The sequence below is a fragment of the Furipterus horrens genome, unplaced genomic scaffold (assembly GCF_987537825.1).
Source record: "Furipterus horrens unplaced genomic scaffold, mFurHor1.1.pri manual_scaffold_11, whole genome shotgun sequence".
Taxonomy (NCBI): domain Eukaryota; kingdom Metazoa; phylum Chordata; class Mammalia; order Chiroptera; family Furipteridae; genus Furipterus; species Furipterus horrens.
This window is the reverse complement of record NW_028327181.1, coordinates 57,743,173-57,762,333: the sequence shown is the minus strand read 5'-3', so window position 1 is coordinate 57,762,333 and position 19,161 is coordinate 57,743,173. Positions and strand designations below refer to the sequence as shown.

Genomic DNA, 19,161 nt, shown 5'->3' with positions numbered 1-19,161 from the left:
CCGCCAGAACAGTTATCACTCCTTTGTCACCTCCCAATTTGTCTATTTTTCTCACAAACGTGGGAGCCACGTGAGGAAAGGCACTGCATCTCTTTCACTATCTTGTCCCCCAAACTTTGCTCGGCACAGAGGAGATGCTCTGTAAGTACTCGCTGAGTGAATGAATAAGTGAAAGGAAGAAAGAATGAATGAGTGAATTGGCCCTGCCCCCACCACTTGAATTGAATGGTCACCAGCCTCTTCACTGTAAAAATGAAGAAACCACAGCCCAGCAAGGGGTCCAAGCTTGTTGGCTGGCAGTGTCCTGGCCCAAGTCCCAGGGCTGCCTCGGGGGCCGCCACTGCCCACCCGTCCTCCCACCAAACAGGGCTCCTGCTCTGCTCAGCTCAGGGACATGTGACGCTCCAGCCAGCCAGGGACCTTGAGCACCTCACCTGGCTCTGCCCCTAGGCCTGTCTGGACCCTGGGCTCATGGCTCAGGTGTGCTGGGTGGGAAGGCATCCCCTAAGCTCTGTCCAAAAGCAAAGCAGCAGGGGCGGGGGTGAGAGGGAAGCAGGGCCTGAGCAGGGCTGGGTCGCAGAGCAGGCTCAGAAAAAGCCCTTCGACCCGCATGAACAAACCAGGAGAGGAAGGGTTTCTCTAGCTTAGAGACTAAGAGACCCAGCGATGCATGACACAGGAACCTTGACTGGATCCTGGATTCAAAATAAAAGCAGTCCTAAATGTCATTTTGGTGCTAACTGGGAAAAACAAAACCTACAGCCATGCTTCCCCATCAGCACACCGCCAGTCAGCCTCTGATAATAACACGCATTTCACTTGCTTATTATCTCTTGCCCCTGAGCACAAGGACTTTTGTCTGCTCTGCTCACTCCATAGCCTCAGGACCTGGCTCATTGTAGGTGCCCCATACAAATATTTGTTGTGTGAACGGCCACATATACATAATTCTACAACTTGCCTTTTCCTCCTTGCCATGTGCTTCAGGATTGATCTACCTTAGTAACCACTGTGCTCCTTTCATTCATTTTACGAACCGCTGGGTTGCGGTGTGTGATTGAAAGCTTCCGTCTTCTGTTTTCGGAGTGATGGGCATTTCCGGTCTTTGGCCATTCCAAGCAGGGCTACCATTAACACCTTGACCTGAGAATTTCTCGAGGGCTGGTATCAGGTAGTGGAATTACCGAGTCCAATGCCACGTGTATCTTCAGTTTCACCACATATAGCAAACTTGTTCTCCAAGGTGGTTACACCAATTAACGTTCTCGAAAGTGTTACCACATCCTCACCGACAGAATGCTATCAGATGTAAAGTTTGTTGCTCATCTAATGCGTGGGTACAAGTGATATTTTAAAAACATAAGATAACGTTATGGAGCTTCAATCTGGCCTGAAACGATGTGAAACTCTTTGTGTGCATGAACTCAGATAGTCTTTGCATCAGCCCTGTGAGGCAGGTAAAGCGCTGGCCCTTTGCAGAGATGAGAAGCGAGGCTGGGGGGCGGGCACCTTGCTCTAAATACTGAGTGAAGTTGTCACTGAACCACGGCCACCAGGCCCACAGCCTGCCTCTTAGCCACCACTCCCTCCAGCCCCATAGTTTCTATTCTTAAAAAATATTTTTGTCTCTGTCCAAAATTTCTACATTGAGCATGTGTTACTTTTGTAAGAGACAAAAGAGCCTTAAAAAACTTTATTTTAAAATAGTTTTGAAGTATACTCACCCCTGCCTTGGCAGCGAAGAAAGAGGCCAGGTGAGGAGAGGGGCCGGGCTCACAGCCGCTCCCCTCCTCCTCCTCTCTCTCCCCTGCATGCCCCTGGGAGAGTGCAAGGATGGCCTCCCCAGGCTGGGGGTGCCCAGGTCTTCTCTGGGGCCCCCGCAGTCCTCAGGCTGCTTGTCTGCCAGGCCCCACTCACCAGGTCTTTTTGCTGCTGGGGTCTCGGTGCAAAAGGGAGCTGAGCACATACGGCCCGTCTCTCTCGGGAGTCACCCAGGTCGAGTCCACATCCACATTGAAGGCCACCAGAGGAGCCAGGCCTATGAACAGAAGAGAATATTTAGCAAAACAGGCACCTGTTGAAGCCATGGCTGGGCCTTTCTGCACATTATTCCATCAACTTCTGCATCCCTGTTACATGGGAGAGAAAAGCAAGACTCCCAAGGGCTTTTCTTGTCATGGGAGCTGGACTGAAATGCAGGCGTGTTGGACCTTGAGCTATGTCAGCACCAGGGTCCCATCCCCAGGAGGCCTTCCCTGGTTCCCCCCCAGAAACACTGCCCACCTTCTTTACCTCCCACCGCATATTTCCTGTACCTGTCATGTAGCACATGCTCATCTCTGTGTCTTTGTACCAAAGTTAAAACAGACAATGAGCCCCAAGGCAAGGGTCTGCATACATTCAGACTATGTACCCCCAAGTGACTCAAGAGAAAACATGTCCTCAAAAAGCTGCACAAGGATGCTTAAAGTAGCTTCATTTGTACCAGTCCCAACCTGGAAACAACCCAAATGTCCATTTCCTGGGGAAGGGATGAACTAACTGTGGTGCACTATGCAGTGGAATACTACTCAGGAGTGCAAAGGAGCAGGGACCTGACACACGCAGTAGCATGGGTGGGTCACACACATCACTATGAAAGAGCTTTACTTACTTAGAAGAGTATCTACTATATAATTCCAAGTGAATAATGTTCTAGAATCAGTGAAACTAATCTGTAGTAAAACATTGCCAGGACGGGGATTAACTGGGATAGGACAGGAAGGAACTTTCTGGGGTGATGGAAATATCTTACATCCTATAGGAGTTTGGATTACAAAGGTATGCACATTTGTCAAAACACATTAAGTGGTCCACTTAAAATTTGTGTTTTATTGTATGCAAAATTTTACTTCAAAAGAACCCTATATAAATATTAAATTCTAGTTGATATGCATGCTGAAATGTTAAGGGATAAAGTGTACTGATGTCTGCAATTTACTTTGACATGCATCAAAATTGAAGATGGCTTGATGGATGGTTAGATGAATATATATGAGTGGATATATACGCATATATATTTCATGTAATGGAGAATATAAATATGTAAAAATATAAATATATATTATATATGTGATAACGCAAAATAAGATACTAACAATTGTAAAATCTAGCTGAGATATGTAATTGTTCACTGTACACTTTTTTCCAAGTTTTTGGTATGTTTGAAATTTTTTATTAAAAGACTTGGAGGGTAAAACTGATGTATCCAGACTGCCACCCAAAGAAACTCTGCTAATTCACACTCCGACAGAAGAGGAGGAGGCCTGTGTCCTACAACTGGTTGCGTGCAACTTTTCCATTCTTTTTCTAAAAGAGCATTTCATCATTTTGTTCCAAACTATTTTTTAATTATGAGTGAGGTCAAGTCTTATTATAAATTCATTTACTGCCTATTCATATGTGTTATCCATTTTACAAGGTATTTATTGTTTTCTTATTCATTTGTAAGAGCTTTTTGAATCCAAAAGAAATTGTCAATGTGTTAACAGATAGTGTTTCTCAGCCCTTTGACTTGAGTATGATATTTTTTTCCCACATCCACAATTTTTAAGTAATCAAATTATATTTTTTATGACTCTTGAGTTTTGTGTCATGCCTCTCTACTCGGAGATTATCTCCCAATTCACTCAATGTTTTTTTGTATTCCATATGTTCCATTTTTTATGCTTAAGTCTTTGATCCATCTAGATTTTATTTTTTGTGTATGAAGTGAAATAAGGATTCAGCTTTACTTTTCCCCCCCTACAAATAAAGTTATGTCAACACCATCACCAGAGATTTGAAATATGACCTTTATCATTCCTGGAATTATCATATGCATTTGGGCCTCAGTTGGGACTCAGTTCAGCCCCACTCACCTCATTGTTTCTTACTTGGAAATGTTCATTAGTCCCCTGACCTTTTTCTTCCAAGACTTGTCCCTTTGGCTACATATTTTCTATCGCAGCTGCCAGGAAGAATTCTTAACAGCATGGTCTGACCACTCTACTGCTTAAAACTCTATATTTAAGTGGAAAAAAGCAAGGTAAAGTTCAGTCTACAGACTAACCTGTTCAATTATTGGTCAATTAACTTTTTGCCATAATGATTCTTAAAAAGCTATACCACTTTTGAACTCCTATTTTATGATAGTATAATGACTTTTTCTTCTCTGAATACACAAAATCGTCGGCAGCCGTCCGTCTCGAGAGACGATGGTGTAGCTTCTCAAGAGTCTATCTGCACCGCCGAGAATGGCTGTGCAGTCCGACTCGGGAGTGACATGGTATCTGTCTCCTCCCGTGTTGAATCGACATCTTGCGATGACGCTGAAGCTACAGAGCCTGGGCAGGGTGATATGGAGGGTCTGCTGTTGCCCATGCAGCAGACCCCCCCTCTCTTCGCAGCTGAAGGGTCCAAGGGAAAGACGGAGTCAATACAGCTTGGCTTCAGGTGCGCCGCAGGAGTTGCCGGTGTTGACTACAACGTCAAACCGCCTTAGGGACTCCGGCTCCGGATTTTCTGTCGGGGTTTACCCCCTTAGCCTTTCCCCTGAAGAGGTATGCCGCAAGGCAGCGAAGGTTTTTTGGAGTCAGAGTTTTCCTTCTCTGATGTACCCTGACACAAAATAAACATGCCATAACAAATGATATTTTGACATCACACTTTCAGGGAATAAACACACGCACCAATTTACTTTAATATGAAAGTTTCTAGCCCAACAATATCCTAGGGAACAAATTTGTATTGCTTGCCATGTTTGGATAAACCCCACCCACTTCAGTTTGCACATGCGTGCCAATCAGGAGGGCTGAAGAGGTAGCATCTTTTCTGGTTCTGCAGTCTGTTCAGTACACAGGCTATTTCCAGTGTTTCAAAGTGCCTTCCGGTTTCGTACTTACTTTGCCCTCAAGGTGTTTTTCCATGGTATAGCTTTCCTTTAAAATATAGTTGAGTGCAAGATAACCATGAATCTTTAAAAAAAAAAAAAACTTAACAGAGGAGGCTAGAAGCAGAGGGAGACATGTGTCACCTGCCAACTCAGCAGTCCTGGGCCTGGTCTGATAATGTTGCCAGGTGCTCCAGCATCACAGGAAGCACCATGCTAGCACGGGAGGAGGAAAGTCCTTGGGATTCTATGTATCCTTTCTACTAGCTGGGAAGGAAAGCCTTTGAAACTGTGCTTTCATCCCAAGGCCAGAAAGGTGGAAGAGGGTCCATGGTGCCCAAAGGGAAGAGACCCATAAAACAACTTTGGGTAATTGCCTACCTCAGGTCACTGTCTGTTTTACAGGGAGTCCCTACCGCTTACAGAAAGAGCCCATAAATAGCTTTCGGTAACTGCCCCAACTTTAATTAACTGCCTCCTGTCATGTATCTGTTTTACAACAAGATGAACAAATGGAGTCTGGAGCAAGAATAAGGATTTGGGCAACAGACCCCCTACACATACCTAAGTTTGGGTAGTCACGTCCCCTTGAGAAAAGCTGGCTCCACCTTTATCCATCAATCGATATGTAACTCCCCCACTCCATTCCACCAACTGTATAGTCCTCAGAACAAAGGACTTGCTCTCTTGGTGCTCTTGGCCTTCTGGCCCCCGGGCCTCTGGCCACCCTAGGGCCAGCTCGCCACCCCAGCCTTGGGCCACCCTTGCTTCTGCTCTCCCACTCACTAATAAACTTTGCATGCACACTAATATGTTCACTGATCTGTAATTCTTTACTGCGTCGGTGAGAGCCAGGGTTTCTCCTCCAACACCTTCTTAATAATGACTCCCTCACACCCATCCTTCACCACCTATGTTAAGTCTGCATTTCCTTCCTTAACGAGGACAATAAACCTTCATTACAATAAGTTGTATATGTAAATTGTATCTTTGTATTCAAATTGTTGGGGTTTTTTAAATATAAACTTGATTTATTGGTCAAGCAATACATTTTTCCATTAGTAAAAATGGGGTATTGGGTTGGATGGACTGCATCACAATTTTTCATTGAAATTGATAGGAAAATTTTTTTCCAATGAATGGCTTTTTATTTTGCAGTAGAGATTTTAGGAACAAATTAAAATAAGTAAGCGAAGATAGGTTTATAGACTATGCTATGTTTTATGTAAGAGAAGGAAATACGCACATACCAACAGGTTGTTCTTCATTCACCAAGAGGACATGACAATTTGTATCCAGACACAACTGCCCTCCTTTCTCTCTCCTCTCACCACCCAAGAAGCCAAAGGGAAAGAGGCTAAGGGGCTAAGGGGCCGTGAAGAAGTAGGAGGCCAAGAAGGTAGTAAATCCCACATTTAAGTAAAGGTCCGAGAATTTTGGCATTGGGCAGGACATCTGGCCCAAAAGTGACCTCACCTGCTTTGTTAAATGGCTCCGCTACATTTGCTGCAGAGGCAAAGGACTGGCTATTCTCTGGAAGTGTCTGAAAGCGCCGCTTGCCATTAACCAGTTCGCCTAGGCCTTGACCACGGAACAGCTATGCAGCTGCTCAAGCCGGCCCACAAGTACCGACCAGAGACTAAGCAAGAGAAGAAACAGAGATTGCTGGCCTGGGCTGAGAAAAAAGCTGCCAGCAAAGGGGATGACTCTATCAAGAGGTCACCTGTCCTTCCAGCCAGGGTTAACACTGTCACCACCCTGGTGGAGAACAAGAAGGCTCAGCTGGCCGTGACTGCACACGATGTGGATCCCATTGAGCTGGTGTCTTCCTGCCCTCCCTGTGCGGGAAGATGGGGGTTCCCTACTGCATCATCAAGGGGAAGGCCAGGATGCAGCGTCTAGGCCACAGGAAGATCTGCACCACCACGCCTTCACACAGGTTAACTCGGAAGACAGAGGAGCTCTGGCCAAGCTGGTGGAAGCTGTATGGACCAATTGCAACGACAGACGTGATGAGCTCCGCCGCCACTGGGAGGCAACGTCCTGAGCCCAAAGTTGGTGGCTTGCATTGCCAAGCTGGAAATGGCCAAAGCTAAGGAACTGCCTAAGTGTACACTGTTGAGTTTTCTACACATAAAAGTAATAAAAATTCTCCTTTGACCAAAAAGAATTAAAAATAAAAATAAAATAAAATCTGTACGTATCCAATAACAACATCACTTCAAAATACATATAGCAAAAGCTGACTGAATTACAAGAAAAACTACAAAATTCAACAACCAAAGTGGGAGACTTTATGTTTTAACAAATCTTTCAAATTAGCTGTAAAAGCAGACAAAAAATCAATAAGGATATAAAAGATCTGAACAACAGAATTAACAAGCTTGATTTAATGGACTAAATGAAACCCTTTACCTAACGACAGTAAAATAAACGGTCTTTGAGGTGCACAGAAAACACTTACCAAAATTGGCTATATGCAAGCCTCAATAAATTTCAATAGTTTGAAGTAATTTAAATATGTTCTCTGACTCTAGTGGAATTAAAACTAGAAATCAATAACAAAAAGAAAACAAAAATCTGAGCTTTTTGGAAATTAATACACTTCTAAACAACCTAGGGTCAAAGATAAAATCACAATGGAAATTCTAAAGTATTCTGAACTTACTGAGAATTAAAATATGACAAATCAAAACTTGTGGGAAACAGCAGTGCTTAGGGGAAATGCACAGCCTCAGTGCATATGTTAAAAAAAGAAAAAAAGCTAAAAATCAATCATCTAAACTTCTATCTCAAGAAGCTAAACTAATAGCAAATCAAACCAGAGAGATGACAGAAAGGAATAAAGATATAAACATATATCAAGGAAATAGAAAACTAACCTACAGTGGAGAAAAGCAACAAAGGTAAAATTTGTTTTTAAAAAAATTAATAGGGACACCACCCTGGTCAGGCCTGGGTGTGGCTTACACGCTTCTTTCGCAGCTCCTGCCTCTGGCCCTGCCAAACACCCCCCCAAAACCCGCCTGGCCTGGCAGAGCCCCGGCTGTCCCTTGCCTTTGCTTTTTCCGCATGGAGTCAGCTGCTGCCAGAGAGGTTAGATGGCAAAGGCAAGGAGCACAGCAGGAGCTACGAGGATGCTCTTGTTCAATAAGCATGTGGCTCCTGATCACCTGTTGCAAAACTGTCAGCTCATCAGTCCCACGCTGCATAAAAAAATTGCACCCAGTGTTTCAAGAGTCACTTCTTTGCTTGGTGCAGGAAGGCAGTCTTTGCTACATACAGGAAAAGGTATCTTAATTTGAAAAAATGTTCTCCTTTGTATTACTAGCTTAATAATTATTATAATTGTGAAGTAATGTAAGCATTGTGGAGGACAGGGGATATGTAACCATGCATTGTACTATAAAATTCTCTGCATTTAGCAGACATTTAATTTTATTATATAAATGTTTAATGGGTCCTTCTGTATTTAAAAAATGATAAACGTATAGATATAAGCTAAAACGTTTGAATTTTATTCTGATATGTTTGAGGTTTTATCAATGTGTTCTTAATTTTCCATTTTGTAGCTCTCTTATAACTTCATTGAATGTAATTATATGTCTAATAAACTCTTTAAATGCTGGGAAAAAAAGAAATAAAAAAATTAACAAAACTGATAAACCCCTAACAAACTGATCAAGAAAAAAAAGAGAGGACATCCAAATACCAAAATGAACAGATAAGAGAACATCAGAATAGATCCTAAGACATCAAAGAAATAATGAGGACAGAATATACAACTTTTTGCCAATAAGCTTGACAATTTAAGTCAAATGAACAAATCCTTTAAAATAAAAATTTACCAAAATTGACAAAAGAAATATAATCTTAATAATCCCATATAAAAAGAATATTAACCCACTATTAAATCCTTAGAAAGACCTCTAGGCCCAGATGCGCCCTTCCAGACATTTGAAGAAGAAATGCCAATCTCATAAAAAGCATTCCAGAGAACAGAAGATAAGAGAAGAGTTTCCAATTATTTTATGAGGCCCACATAATATTGACATTAAAACCCAACAAGAGCAACACACAGAAGGAAAAGTGATCATCTCTTTTGAACATCTGTGCAAAAATCCTAAACATTAGCAAACCAAATCCAGAGATATATAAAAGGTATAAAACATCACAACCAAGTGGAGTTTATTTCAGGAGTACAATGATGTTAAGCAACTAGAACTCTCAAACACTGCTGTTAGGAACGGAAATTAGTACAACCCCTTTAGAAAGCCTTCTGGCAGTATCAATTAAAAAGCTGAGCATATGCCTCAATATAATTAATTATATTTTAATGAGCCAGCAATTCTATCCTGAGATGTATAACCAATAGAAATGTGTTCATGAAAAGACATGGTAAAAAATGTTCATAGCCTCACTAATCACAATAACCCCAAACTGGAACAACCCAAATATTCATCAACAATAGAAAAAGTAAGTCGTCGTCGGCGGCGGCGGCGGCGGCGGCAGCCGTCCGTCTCGAGAGACGATGGTGTAGCTTCTTAAGAGTCTATCTGCACCGCCAAGAATGGCTGTGCAGTCCAACTCGGGAGTGACACGGTATCTGTCTCCTCCCGTGTTGAATCGACATCTTGCGATGACGCTGGAGTGTCCTCTCCAGTGAAGCTGAAGCTACAGAGCCTGGGCAGGGTGATATGGAGGGTCTGCTATTGCCCATGCAGCAGACCCACCCTCTCTTCGCAGCTGAAGGGTCCAAGGGAAAGACGGAGTCAATACAGCTTGGCTTCAGGTGCGCCGCAGGAGTTGCCGGTGTTGACTGCAATGTCAAACCGCCTTAGGGACTCCGGCTCCGGATTTTCTGTCGGGGTTTACCCCCTTAGCCTTTCCCCTGAAGAGGTATGCCGCAAGGCAGCGGAGGTTTTTTGGAGTCAGAGTTTTCCTTCTCTGATGTGCCCTGACTGGAAGATCGAACCAGCGACACTTAGCTCGCAGGCCGACGCTCAATCCACTGAGCCAAAGCAGCCAGGGTCAATAGAAAAAAGTAAGTAAATTGTGGTATATTCACCAAGGAATACTCTACAGCAATGAAAGTAATCTACAACAAGATGGATAAGTCTCATCAACACAATGTTGAGTGAAAGGTGCCAGGAACAAAATAGAACATAATGTATAATTCCATTTAAACAGTTTGAAACAGGCAAACTAATCTATGGTATTAGAAGTCAGGAGAGTAGTTACCCTTGGGGATAAGGTGATAATTGGAAGGGGCCATACGGTAGTTCTGAGATGTTGGCAATGTTCCATTTCATGAAATGAGTACCGTGACATGGATTTGATTTAATTTGAAAGTTCACTTATCTGTATTTGTTCATTTTTTCTGTGTTATATTTCAAGAATAGTTCACGTAAAAAAGATAATTGCAGCCCCGGCTGGTGTGTTTCAGTGGATTGAGTGCTGGCCTGCAAACCAGAGGGTCGCTGGTTCGATTCTCAGTCAGGACACGTGCCTGGGTTGCGGGCCAGGTCCCCAGTTGGGGGCGTGCAAGAGGCAACCCCAAATTGATGTTTCTCTCCCTCTCTTTCTCCCTCCCTTCCCCTCTGTCTAAAAATAAGTAAATGAAATCTTTTTAAAAATAATTGCAAGTGTTTGAATCACACTGAATATATATGGTTCCATGGGTTCATAATGATATTTAAGAGAGAGGGAAGAAATCAAAACACTACATTGGTCACCATTGGAAGTGATGAGAACCATCCCCTTACTCTGAAAATTGACTATTAAAAGGAGAATACTAAGCAATTTTCTTGTCTTTCTGATGTAAAACTGTATTCAGGGTCACCAAAAAGTCCTAGCTGATGAGAAAAAGTTCTTCACAGAAGAATCACACAATCATAAAACACAGTTTTGCAAGCCATTATATGATAACTAACTCAAGCTGCGATCATCAATGGATGCCACTACAAGTGAGTTTGGGAGAGCACTTGACGATTAGGCTGACAGCCCTGGAGCCCACTAGTTAATCTTAGGGTCCCCAGATGGGTCCCCGGGCATATGTGTCTCCTGGTGTGACACCCGAGGAAGGACATGGGGGCCCAAGACTCCACCTTTCTGTCAAGTTTCCAAGGGACACCTGTGCTGCTGTCACCAGACCTCATTTTGAGTAGCAAGTGTATAAAATACTTCAGGAAAACAAACAAAAGGGGATTGAGATGCAGGAAGTACGGCAAAATCCTCAGGATTATTTGGAGTATGGTTGCCAAAAATGTGTAACCTGAATTTAAGGAAGCCATTAACACTAACTTCCAGGTTTGAGGAAATTTAGGGGTTAGAAGAACCAATCACAAGCAAATCCCGAGTGAAATGGTCTACAAGACAAGTGACCTAGCTCTGCAGTAAAGCGAGGACTTGAAAAAGACACACAGACCAAAACACGGGCGAGGGGGCCACTCTGGACCGTGACTTGAACAAACTAACTGTCAAAGGACAGGAAGATTTGAATATTGTTGATTTTGCCAGGTGATGAAAACGTAGCAGCTGTCTAAGAAAATATCCACATGTCAGAAATGTGTACTGACGCATGTAGGAGTGAAATGACAGATGTTTGGATTTATTTTAAAACAATGCTTCCAAAACATTATTTTAAAACAATGCTTCCAAAACATTATTTTAAAACAATGCTTCCAAAACATTAATGTGCAAAGGAATCACCCAAGTAGCCTGTGAAAACGCAGCTTCTGCTCCAGCAGGTCAGGGACTGGAGCTGAGATCCTCTCCCACCAGCTCCTCAGCGGTGCGCGCTGCTGGTCCCCAGACCAAACGCTGAGCCGCAAGGCTTTCCAATGCTTTGGCGGAAGAGAGCTTGGTAACAGTGTCATCTGCGTGGTGGGCATGTTGGGTTCATTACTGCTGTTTTCTTTACTTCTGTACATGCTTACAATTGTGTTATTAAAAAACAACCTTCCAAAGGCTCCAGGAGGAGGCGGGAGGGAGAGGGCGCGGCGGGCAGCATCCCTTCTCTCCGTCCGCAGCCCCTCCCCCCTCAGCCGGCGCAGGGCGGGCGGTCGCGCTTTATTCTTTCCCTTTACACCTCTGCCTTGCCCGGAAGGATTTGCGGTGACTCATCAAATACAAAATACACTAAGATAAAACTTGTTTTCAAATAATGGGGCAGGTGGACTTTTTTAAAAAAGGACAGAAGGAAAAGAATTGTTTAAAAAAGGGAGGGGGAGAAAGGAGGGGTGCCATCACACCGGGCAGCTAAGTAAGAGCTAACCTGTATGCCTGTGAGCACCAGCCCTGTCTACTGATGGGCCCACTTTTGTCTCTGAGCACAGCGCGGGCACACAGCAGGCACATAAAGTTATTTGTGGAATAAATGCATGAATAAATGAACTTTCTTGAAATCAACATAAGGATGAAAATGATCAGTTATGTCATTCACAGCATCCACAAAATTGGGGGGAAACCCCCCAAACTATTCTGCTGAAGCAAAAATAACAGAAAACCAGAAGAAAAAGTCCATGGGGGTTCTCTTAGCAAGAACGCTGAATGAATTGGGAGAAGGCAGGGTAAACTAAAACCAAAACAAAAAACCCAGAACAAAACACGGGATGAACAAACCTGCACCCCGGCCGGAGCTGTTATCCACGCCGTCCCCGCCACTGCCCTAAAGTAGAATGCAGACACTGGAAGCAACCCATGAGCTCTGCCCCGTTGGGGGCCATGTATCCCTCCCAGCCTCAAGTGCACATTTGCACAAACCTTGGCCTCCTGAGTGCTCTGTTTGAGGCTGTCTCCAGGCTCCTACTAGTCCTCACCATGCACGTGCTCCCAGAAGCCTTCCTGACCTCCTGACAGCCCCTGGCGATTCTGTACCCCTACACACCTTTTCTCACCATCTGAAATTACCTTGCTCAACTCCTGTTACCTTATTGCCTGTCCCCCCGCCACCAGAAAGTTCCCAAGGGCAAACACTGTGTGTCATGGCCGGGCCTGGTATGGCAAGGTGCTGGATGGGTAAAGGGGGGCTCACAGACCTGCTGTGGCCTACCCAGGGACCTCAAGGGCTCCAGAGCAAGACCCCCAGTGGGGGAGGGTGAGTACTATCCACAGGGAATGTGGCCTCAGGCTGCTGGACCCACTTCATGCCGAGCCCATGCGTCTTGATTGGCCAGGCTGGTTAAGAGTGAATGTCAGCCCACTAATGGGTGAGAACTTCTCACTGCCTGGGTAACTTAGACATGACGTAAACCCCCTGAGACAGTCCAGTGTCCTCCTCTGGGCCTCCAAGGCACCTCTCTGCCCAGCCCAGTGCCCCTTCTGCCGGGTCTGCTCCCAGCTATGTCCAGCTCCTCTGCACCTCACTCCCTGACACTCTCCACCTATGGGCCTTTGCACAAGCATTGCCATGCCCAGCAGGACGTCCTCGCCCCTCCCCACCCCCGCCCCAGCCTCGGGGCCCTGCTCGGGCACACCCTGCCCCAGGAGCCCATCCAGATTCCCAGCCACAGGAACCCACTGGTCCCCAAGCCCCCTCATGCTGTGGTGTTTCTGTCTGGCTCTGACTAAATCCTGTCTGGGTCAGAGTGATCTGTGATTAAGTCTGTCTCCCCCAAACTGTGACCTGCTCTGAGTCATCCAGACAGCCCCCACGCCCACCACTGCAAAGCCTGGCTCAGCACAGGGCCAGGCCCAGAAGAGGTGACCTGAAAATGTCAGACTGGGCCACATTCCTGTTCCCTTCTCCACCCCCTCCCACCCCCGTATTCCCTTTATTCAACTCCTTGGTGCAAGATCTTTCAGGAGTGGGAAAGGGGAGCAGAGAAAATCACAGCCACCCTTCCGGAGCACCCGTGCTAGGTGCTGAAGCTTGGTAGGTCCAGTGATTTGCTCGTGGTCCGCGGGGAAAAACTATTTGTGTCTGGGGCCCAGGTCTTTCTGATTCCAAAGCCTTATTAAAAGCTTGAGGGATCGGTCATGGGAGAGCAGGGTCACCACCAGCCCACAGAAGCTGGGCACGGCCCCAGAGGTGCTCGCAGCTCGCTGAGCTGGGCAGAGCCCTGGTGCGAGGGCTGGTAAGTAGGTCAGTGGGAACCTGAGTGGAGGGTGGCACAGTGTCTGCTGAGCTTTCCCAGTCACCAGCTGCCACCCCTCCGTGCCTGGGGTCTGCCAGGGGTGACCACCTTGCTGGAACAGACTTCCCCCAAGCCCAAGACATTAGCCTCTGCTAGGGCTGTCCCTACATCAGGTAACCCCTTCCCTTCCCACTGAGACCCAGAAAAATAGCATTGGTCCCGGAGGGAGACAGTCCTCTGAGTTCAAATCCTGGCTTTGCCTCGGAGTCACTGAAGGACCTCAGGCTTGTCACCTCCCTTCAGTGTCCCCATCTGTGGTGTGAGGCTGTGCCGATCAAATGGGGCAATGCCCGTCTGACACTGAGCTAGGGGCTCAGTGCGTGAGTGCTGACGTTAGAGTTATAACCACAGAAAGGGCTTGTCACGTTCCCTCTGACAGCCTTGCCCTCCGTCTCTAGCCCCCCTCACAGGCTGTCAGAAGTGACAGCCAAGCTGAACCAGTGTCTGTCACCACAGCGCCCACAGGGCTGCCTTCCCCAAGCTGTCTCCCGCCTGCTGAGTCAGACTAGGACCCTCACTCCGTCTTGTCAGCCACCACTGCCTGCCACCCCCTCCCCCCCAGCACACTGGGCATTTTAAATACACATTCGCACAGCTCTGGTTTCTGCTTCAGCACACGGAGGCCCGGGAGCCTGCGGTGGGCCTGGGACTAGACATAGGTGTCCTGACACCCACTTCCAATGCCCAGAGGGGCCTGGGGAGGGGGGGTGATGCCTCAGAGGCAACTGCAGAGCACCCATGAGGTGGAGCAGCTCACACCTTGGCCCACCCACCTTGGTCTCTCCCACGGGAGCCTCAGCGCCTCAGCACCAAACTCCAGCCACCCCAGCCCCGAGGTGCCCCTCACCTTCAGTCTGCCTGGCCACGCTGGCCCACAGGTCTTGAGCCCTGGCTGTGTGCCAGGCACTGCGCTAAGCGCTCATGGGTTTTCTGATTTGCCTCCTAAATATTTCTCAGGAGTTCCCCTCCTCTCCGTGTGCTCACCTGCCCCCACACCCCCGTGGTCAGGACCGGACCACAGCAGCATCGTCCTCACTGGCCAGCCACTCTGCCTCTCCTCTCTGCAGGACTATATCTTCCATACAACATGCAAGTCTCATGTCACCACCCCATTCAACACTGCTGCGGCTTCCACTGTCCCCAGGGGGGTCCCTCCCAGCTCCCGCAGCCGCCACAGGCCCCCATACACACCCTTGAAGACAACCTCCCAGGGATGGTGGGAGACGCCGGGCTCCTGCGTGGCCTGCACCACCCTCTGACTTGCCCCGCAAACACTGCGCTTCTCTGACATTTTACCTCAGCCTATGTGGTCCCTCCCCTCCCCCGTGTGAGACCTGCAGGCATCCCCAAGGGGCCTGCCCCTGGGGCTGCAGTGTGTGTGTGTCTGTGTGTGTGGCCTTTCTTCTCACACAGACGCCCCAAGGGGCCTGCCCCTGGGGCTACAGTGTGTGTGTGTGGGGGGCGGGTAGGCAGGTGGCCTTCTTTTTTCTCAGACGCCCAGGACAGGGAGTGCCCTCACCCCCAGGGTCTACCATGTGTGGTGCGACAGGCAATGTCAGATTGGACAGCTTTCTGTTCCCACTCCGACCTCACGCTGCATTTTCCTCAACACACTTGTCACACCCATCTTTGTCCACACTGCTGTTCTGCACAGAAAGCCCCAGCCTGTACTTGCTAGGAATCTCCACCTGCTGGGCCACCTCGGACACTGCAGTCCCCCTCCCCCCAAGACCACGGTTTCCCACCGCACACTCCACATGATGGCCTCCCCTCCCTGCCCCCGGAAGGTTTGTAGGCTGACCAAGTTCCCTTCTTGACAGGTCCCGGGAGGAGAAGTGAGTGGCTGTGGTCACGGCATGAGCCAGGGAAGAAGACTGACCTGGGACAGCAGGCCACTGGGTAGAGTGAAATGGGCCTACGGGTGGGACATGGGCCACTGCAGGGCTTCAGCATCTGCGTATCTGCACCTGACTCGAACCGCCCCCCACCGAATGTTACCACGTTTGCTCCCATGCCTGAGAACTGGACATCCCCACAGTGGGCGTCCTGGAAGAGTGGAAGGTCAGGAACAGTCCTGGATTCTCCGTAACGTAGGGAGGCCCGGCCAGGCACAGAATTCAGGGCCCTGGGCTTGGAGTTGCAGTCTGAGGGGTTCCCTCCCAGCCTCCCCAGCATCTCCTTGTCACCTTCTCAGATCCTCAAGACTTGGGGCTAGTTTCACACCCTCCTGAAAGCTCTCAGGACCTCACAGCTTGGAGCAGAACTGTCACAATTTCATTTCTCCCACCCAAACTGGAGCTGCTGGGGTCCTGCTCCCACATCCTTCCCATAACTTAGCCACGTTGTGGGCTAAGTAAGTCATTGCAAGCCCACTCCAACCTGCTCTCTGCTTTCCACCAGCTTGCGGAGTGCCTAGGCCTCTGGAGAGTCAGTGTCACCTGGATGGACGTGTCTGAAAAAGGTGCTGGGGTGAAGGCAGGTCATTCCAGAGAGCGTGGGGGACAAACAAATGGAGCCGAAAGTGACACCAGGGTTAGTGTCCCAGGCCATGAGGTATTCCAGAGGTGGGAGACAGGAGAGAAGCCTGGGCTGGACCCTCATTTCTACTCATACTTACTTGTAACCCTGGCCAGTCGCTGCCCCTGTGGGCTTCAGTCACCTCCTCCCCACTGCGAGGGTGTGACTCAGAATCTAAGCATCTTCTCTAGACAGTCTTGGCGATGGGGGGTCAAAGCCATACACTACAAAGAGACTCTCTCCACCCTCCTGAAAATAAAGGTAAGTCTAAACTGTCAAATAAGGAAAAGAAGGTTCAACCAAGTTCTGATATTTCCATGATGACTACTTGGAGGCTTCTGTAAGATCATACATTAGAATGTGTCCCAAAATCTATGCTTCACTGGTGCCCTGCGTGTGTGGCCTGCCTCTTGGTCTGGCCCCGTGGTGGACGCTAAGCCTGAGGGCGCTCCAGCAGGCATTCAGCACGCAGACTCTGGAGCTCACTGGCTGGCTCTGGCCAATCCTTCAGGGAGAACTCACGCCCCCAGTGGTCTTGAAACGACTTCTGCCTGATGTCTGTCTCATTCTTCTGATCAGAGCAGGGGACCCCAGAAGCTTGCCCCGATCACCAGGCAGGACCAGCCCGGCCTCACGCTTCAATCTGAGCAGCCTCCAGGCTGGCTGTGCTCAATCCATCCCCAGGGCCCTGTGGGCACCTGTAGGCTCAGCGCTTCTTGCCAGAGGGGCTCCCACGGGACATTTAAAGGCCAGAATGGGGCCCCCAGGCAGTGGGAGGAGGAAGTGTCCCTCCCTCCCACCACCACACACACAGTCTCATACCGGCCCCAACATCATGAACAGGAAGCAGTCTCCGTCAATGCATTCACCCTCTACCACACTGACACCCCCCAACCCCCGGCTCTCAGCGGCGCTTTCTCACAGGGGCCTCGCTGCATCAGCTGAACCCCTGATCTGTAGAAGCATGCTCTGCCAGGGGAGGGGGCACCATCAGCTCCACTCAAAATGAGTTTTGCACAGACCCGAGGCTTGGCCCAGAGTGGGTGCCACGGGAGAGGGCCCACTGGGGTGGGGAGTCGGCTGGAGAGGGAACAGGGTGGCAGAGCTCTGGAGCCTGAAGCCACCAGCTGTCAGCACTGTCAACAGCGCTCAGAGGTCTTTCTGAGGAAGCCTGGGGATCTCACCCTCGGAGGAAGAGCATCTGCCCGGAGACGTTTCCACACTTTCTCTGACCCCTGGCTCTGACTGAGCCTATCTGACAAACAACCGACAGACAGGGCGTGCAGACAGCACAGCTGCCCCTCCGAGCAAGGGCCGAGGCTGACTTACTGGTCATGCAGAGCAGAGTGTGGAGGAGCCACATCCTAGCTGAAGCAGAGGCAGCAGAGTGGGCCTTGGCTCGCTCAGCTTCCCCTCCTCACTGAGGTGGCCAGGAGGCGGGGACAGGGGCGCGGACACAGGCAGACAGCACTTTCAACCACACAGACGCTCCCACCAGCACACAGCAGGCTGCGCGGTGTCCTCGGCAGCTGTGGGCTGAGTCCTGGGAGCGTGGAGACACCCGTCAGCCCTGTCCACCGTGCACACTTTCGGGGACGGTGAGCTGTGGCGTGGCCCGGGAGCAGCTCTCGATGTCCTTGGCCAGGAGCAGTATTAATCCAGTTGTTTGTTTACCATCCATGGGAGTCCCAGGCCCCCTGGTCCAGAACACACCACCAGACACCTCAGCCCAGCACCCAGCCCAGGGACGTTGGTGGCAGCTGCCTCAGCAGTGATAAAGGTTCCCCCTCCCACAGGAAGTGCCTCCACCGCTGGAAACTGGGCTCCTGCACCTGGCCCTGCCCTCAAGGCCCCGAGGCGATGGAGGGCCCGGTGCACAGGAAGAGCCAATGTGCAGACTGAAATCGCCCTCAGCTCGGCTTTGGCTGCACCCTGTAGAAACTGGTCACAGCACCGTGATGCCAGAACTAGTAACAGCTCTGAGCTCCCAGAACTGGAAGTCCAGTTCCATGGGTCTTTCAGCAGACTCCGACCCAGCCCAGCACCCCAGAGGACAGACACGAACGGTCTGCAGTCCTATTTCAATGCTAACCTCATGGGTCAGACCCCCCCTGTGTGACCGAGCCTGTCACTGAAGGAAGTTTCTCTCACCCCCATGTCCCACAGAACTTGGTGATTGATGTTCTACATCCGCACAGTCCAACACAGCAGCCACCAGCCACAGGTGGCAAATGAGCCCCACGTGTCACTGGTGTGACTGAAGAAATAAATTTTAAATTTTATTTCATTTTAATTAATTTACATTTAAAAAGGCAGGGGATTCTACGTCTCACAGGAATGCCCACATCTCCAGGGAGAGTACTTTGAAGTGTTAATATAAGTGTTAAAACACAGTAGACAATGGTGTTGACTTAAGGACTAGATGAAAATCAATTTTATTTCGTTTCTCACAGTAAAGCTTGCTTGGCCAAAGTTTTGTAAAGATTGATGACACTTTTTTGCATTGTCTGCTTTGGTCTGACAAAATGCCTACTAGTCAGACAGTTCCCCGATGTTACAGGGCTGTTTGTTTACAAAGATTACAATTCACCATTTTTC

At 48.4% G+C, this 19,161-nt stretch overlaps 1 protein-coding gene and 1 pseudogene across 1 annotated transcript in view; one reads left to right on the top strand and one right to left on the bottom strand.

The window, feature by feature from the left end:
* The window catches only part of ITGAE (integrin subunit alpha E), a 59,149-nt gene extending 41,194 nt beyond the window's left edge, over positions 1–17,955 (bottom strand). Inside the window, exons 1-2 of the mRNA XM_090257331.1 lie at positions 17,893–17,955; positions 1,918–2,038 (exon numbers count right to left, since the gene is read on the bottom strand). Coding sequence (XP_090113457.1) covers positions 1,918–2,038; positions 17,893–17,926 — 155 coding nt within the window. The 5' untranslated portion in view covers positions 17,927–17,955. The remainder of the gene's footprint in view (positions 1–1,917; positions 2,039–17,892) is intronic.
* Positions 5,240–13,480, top strand: LOC149997826 (large ribosomal subunit protein eL8 pseudogene; annotated as a pseudogene).
* Positions 17,956–19,161: the final 1,206 nt, after the last annotated feature.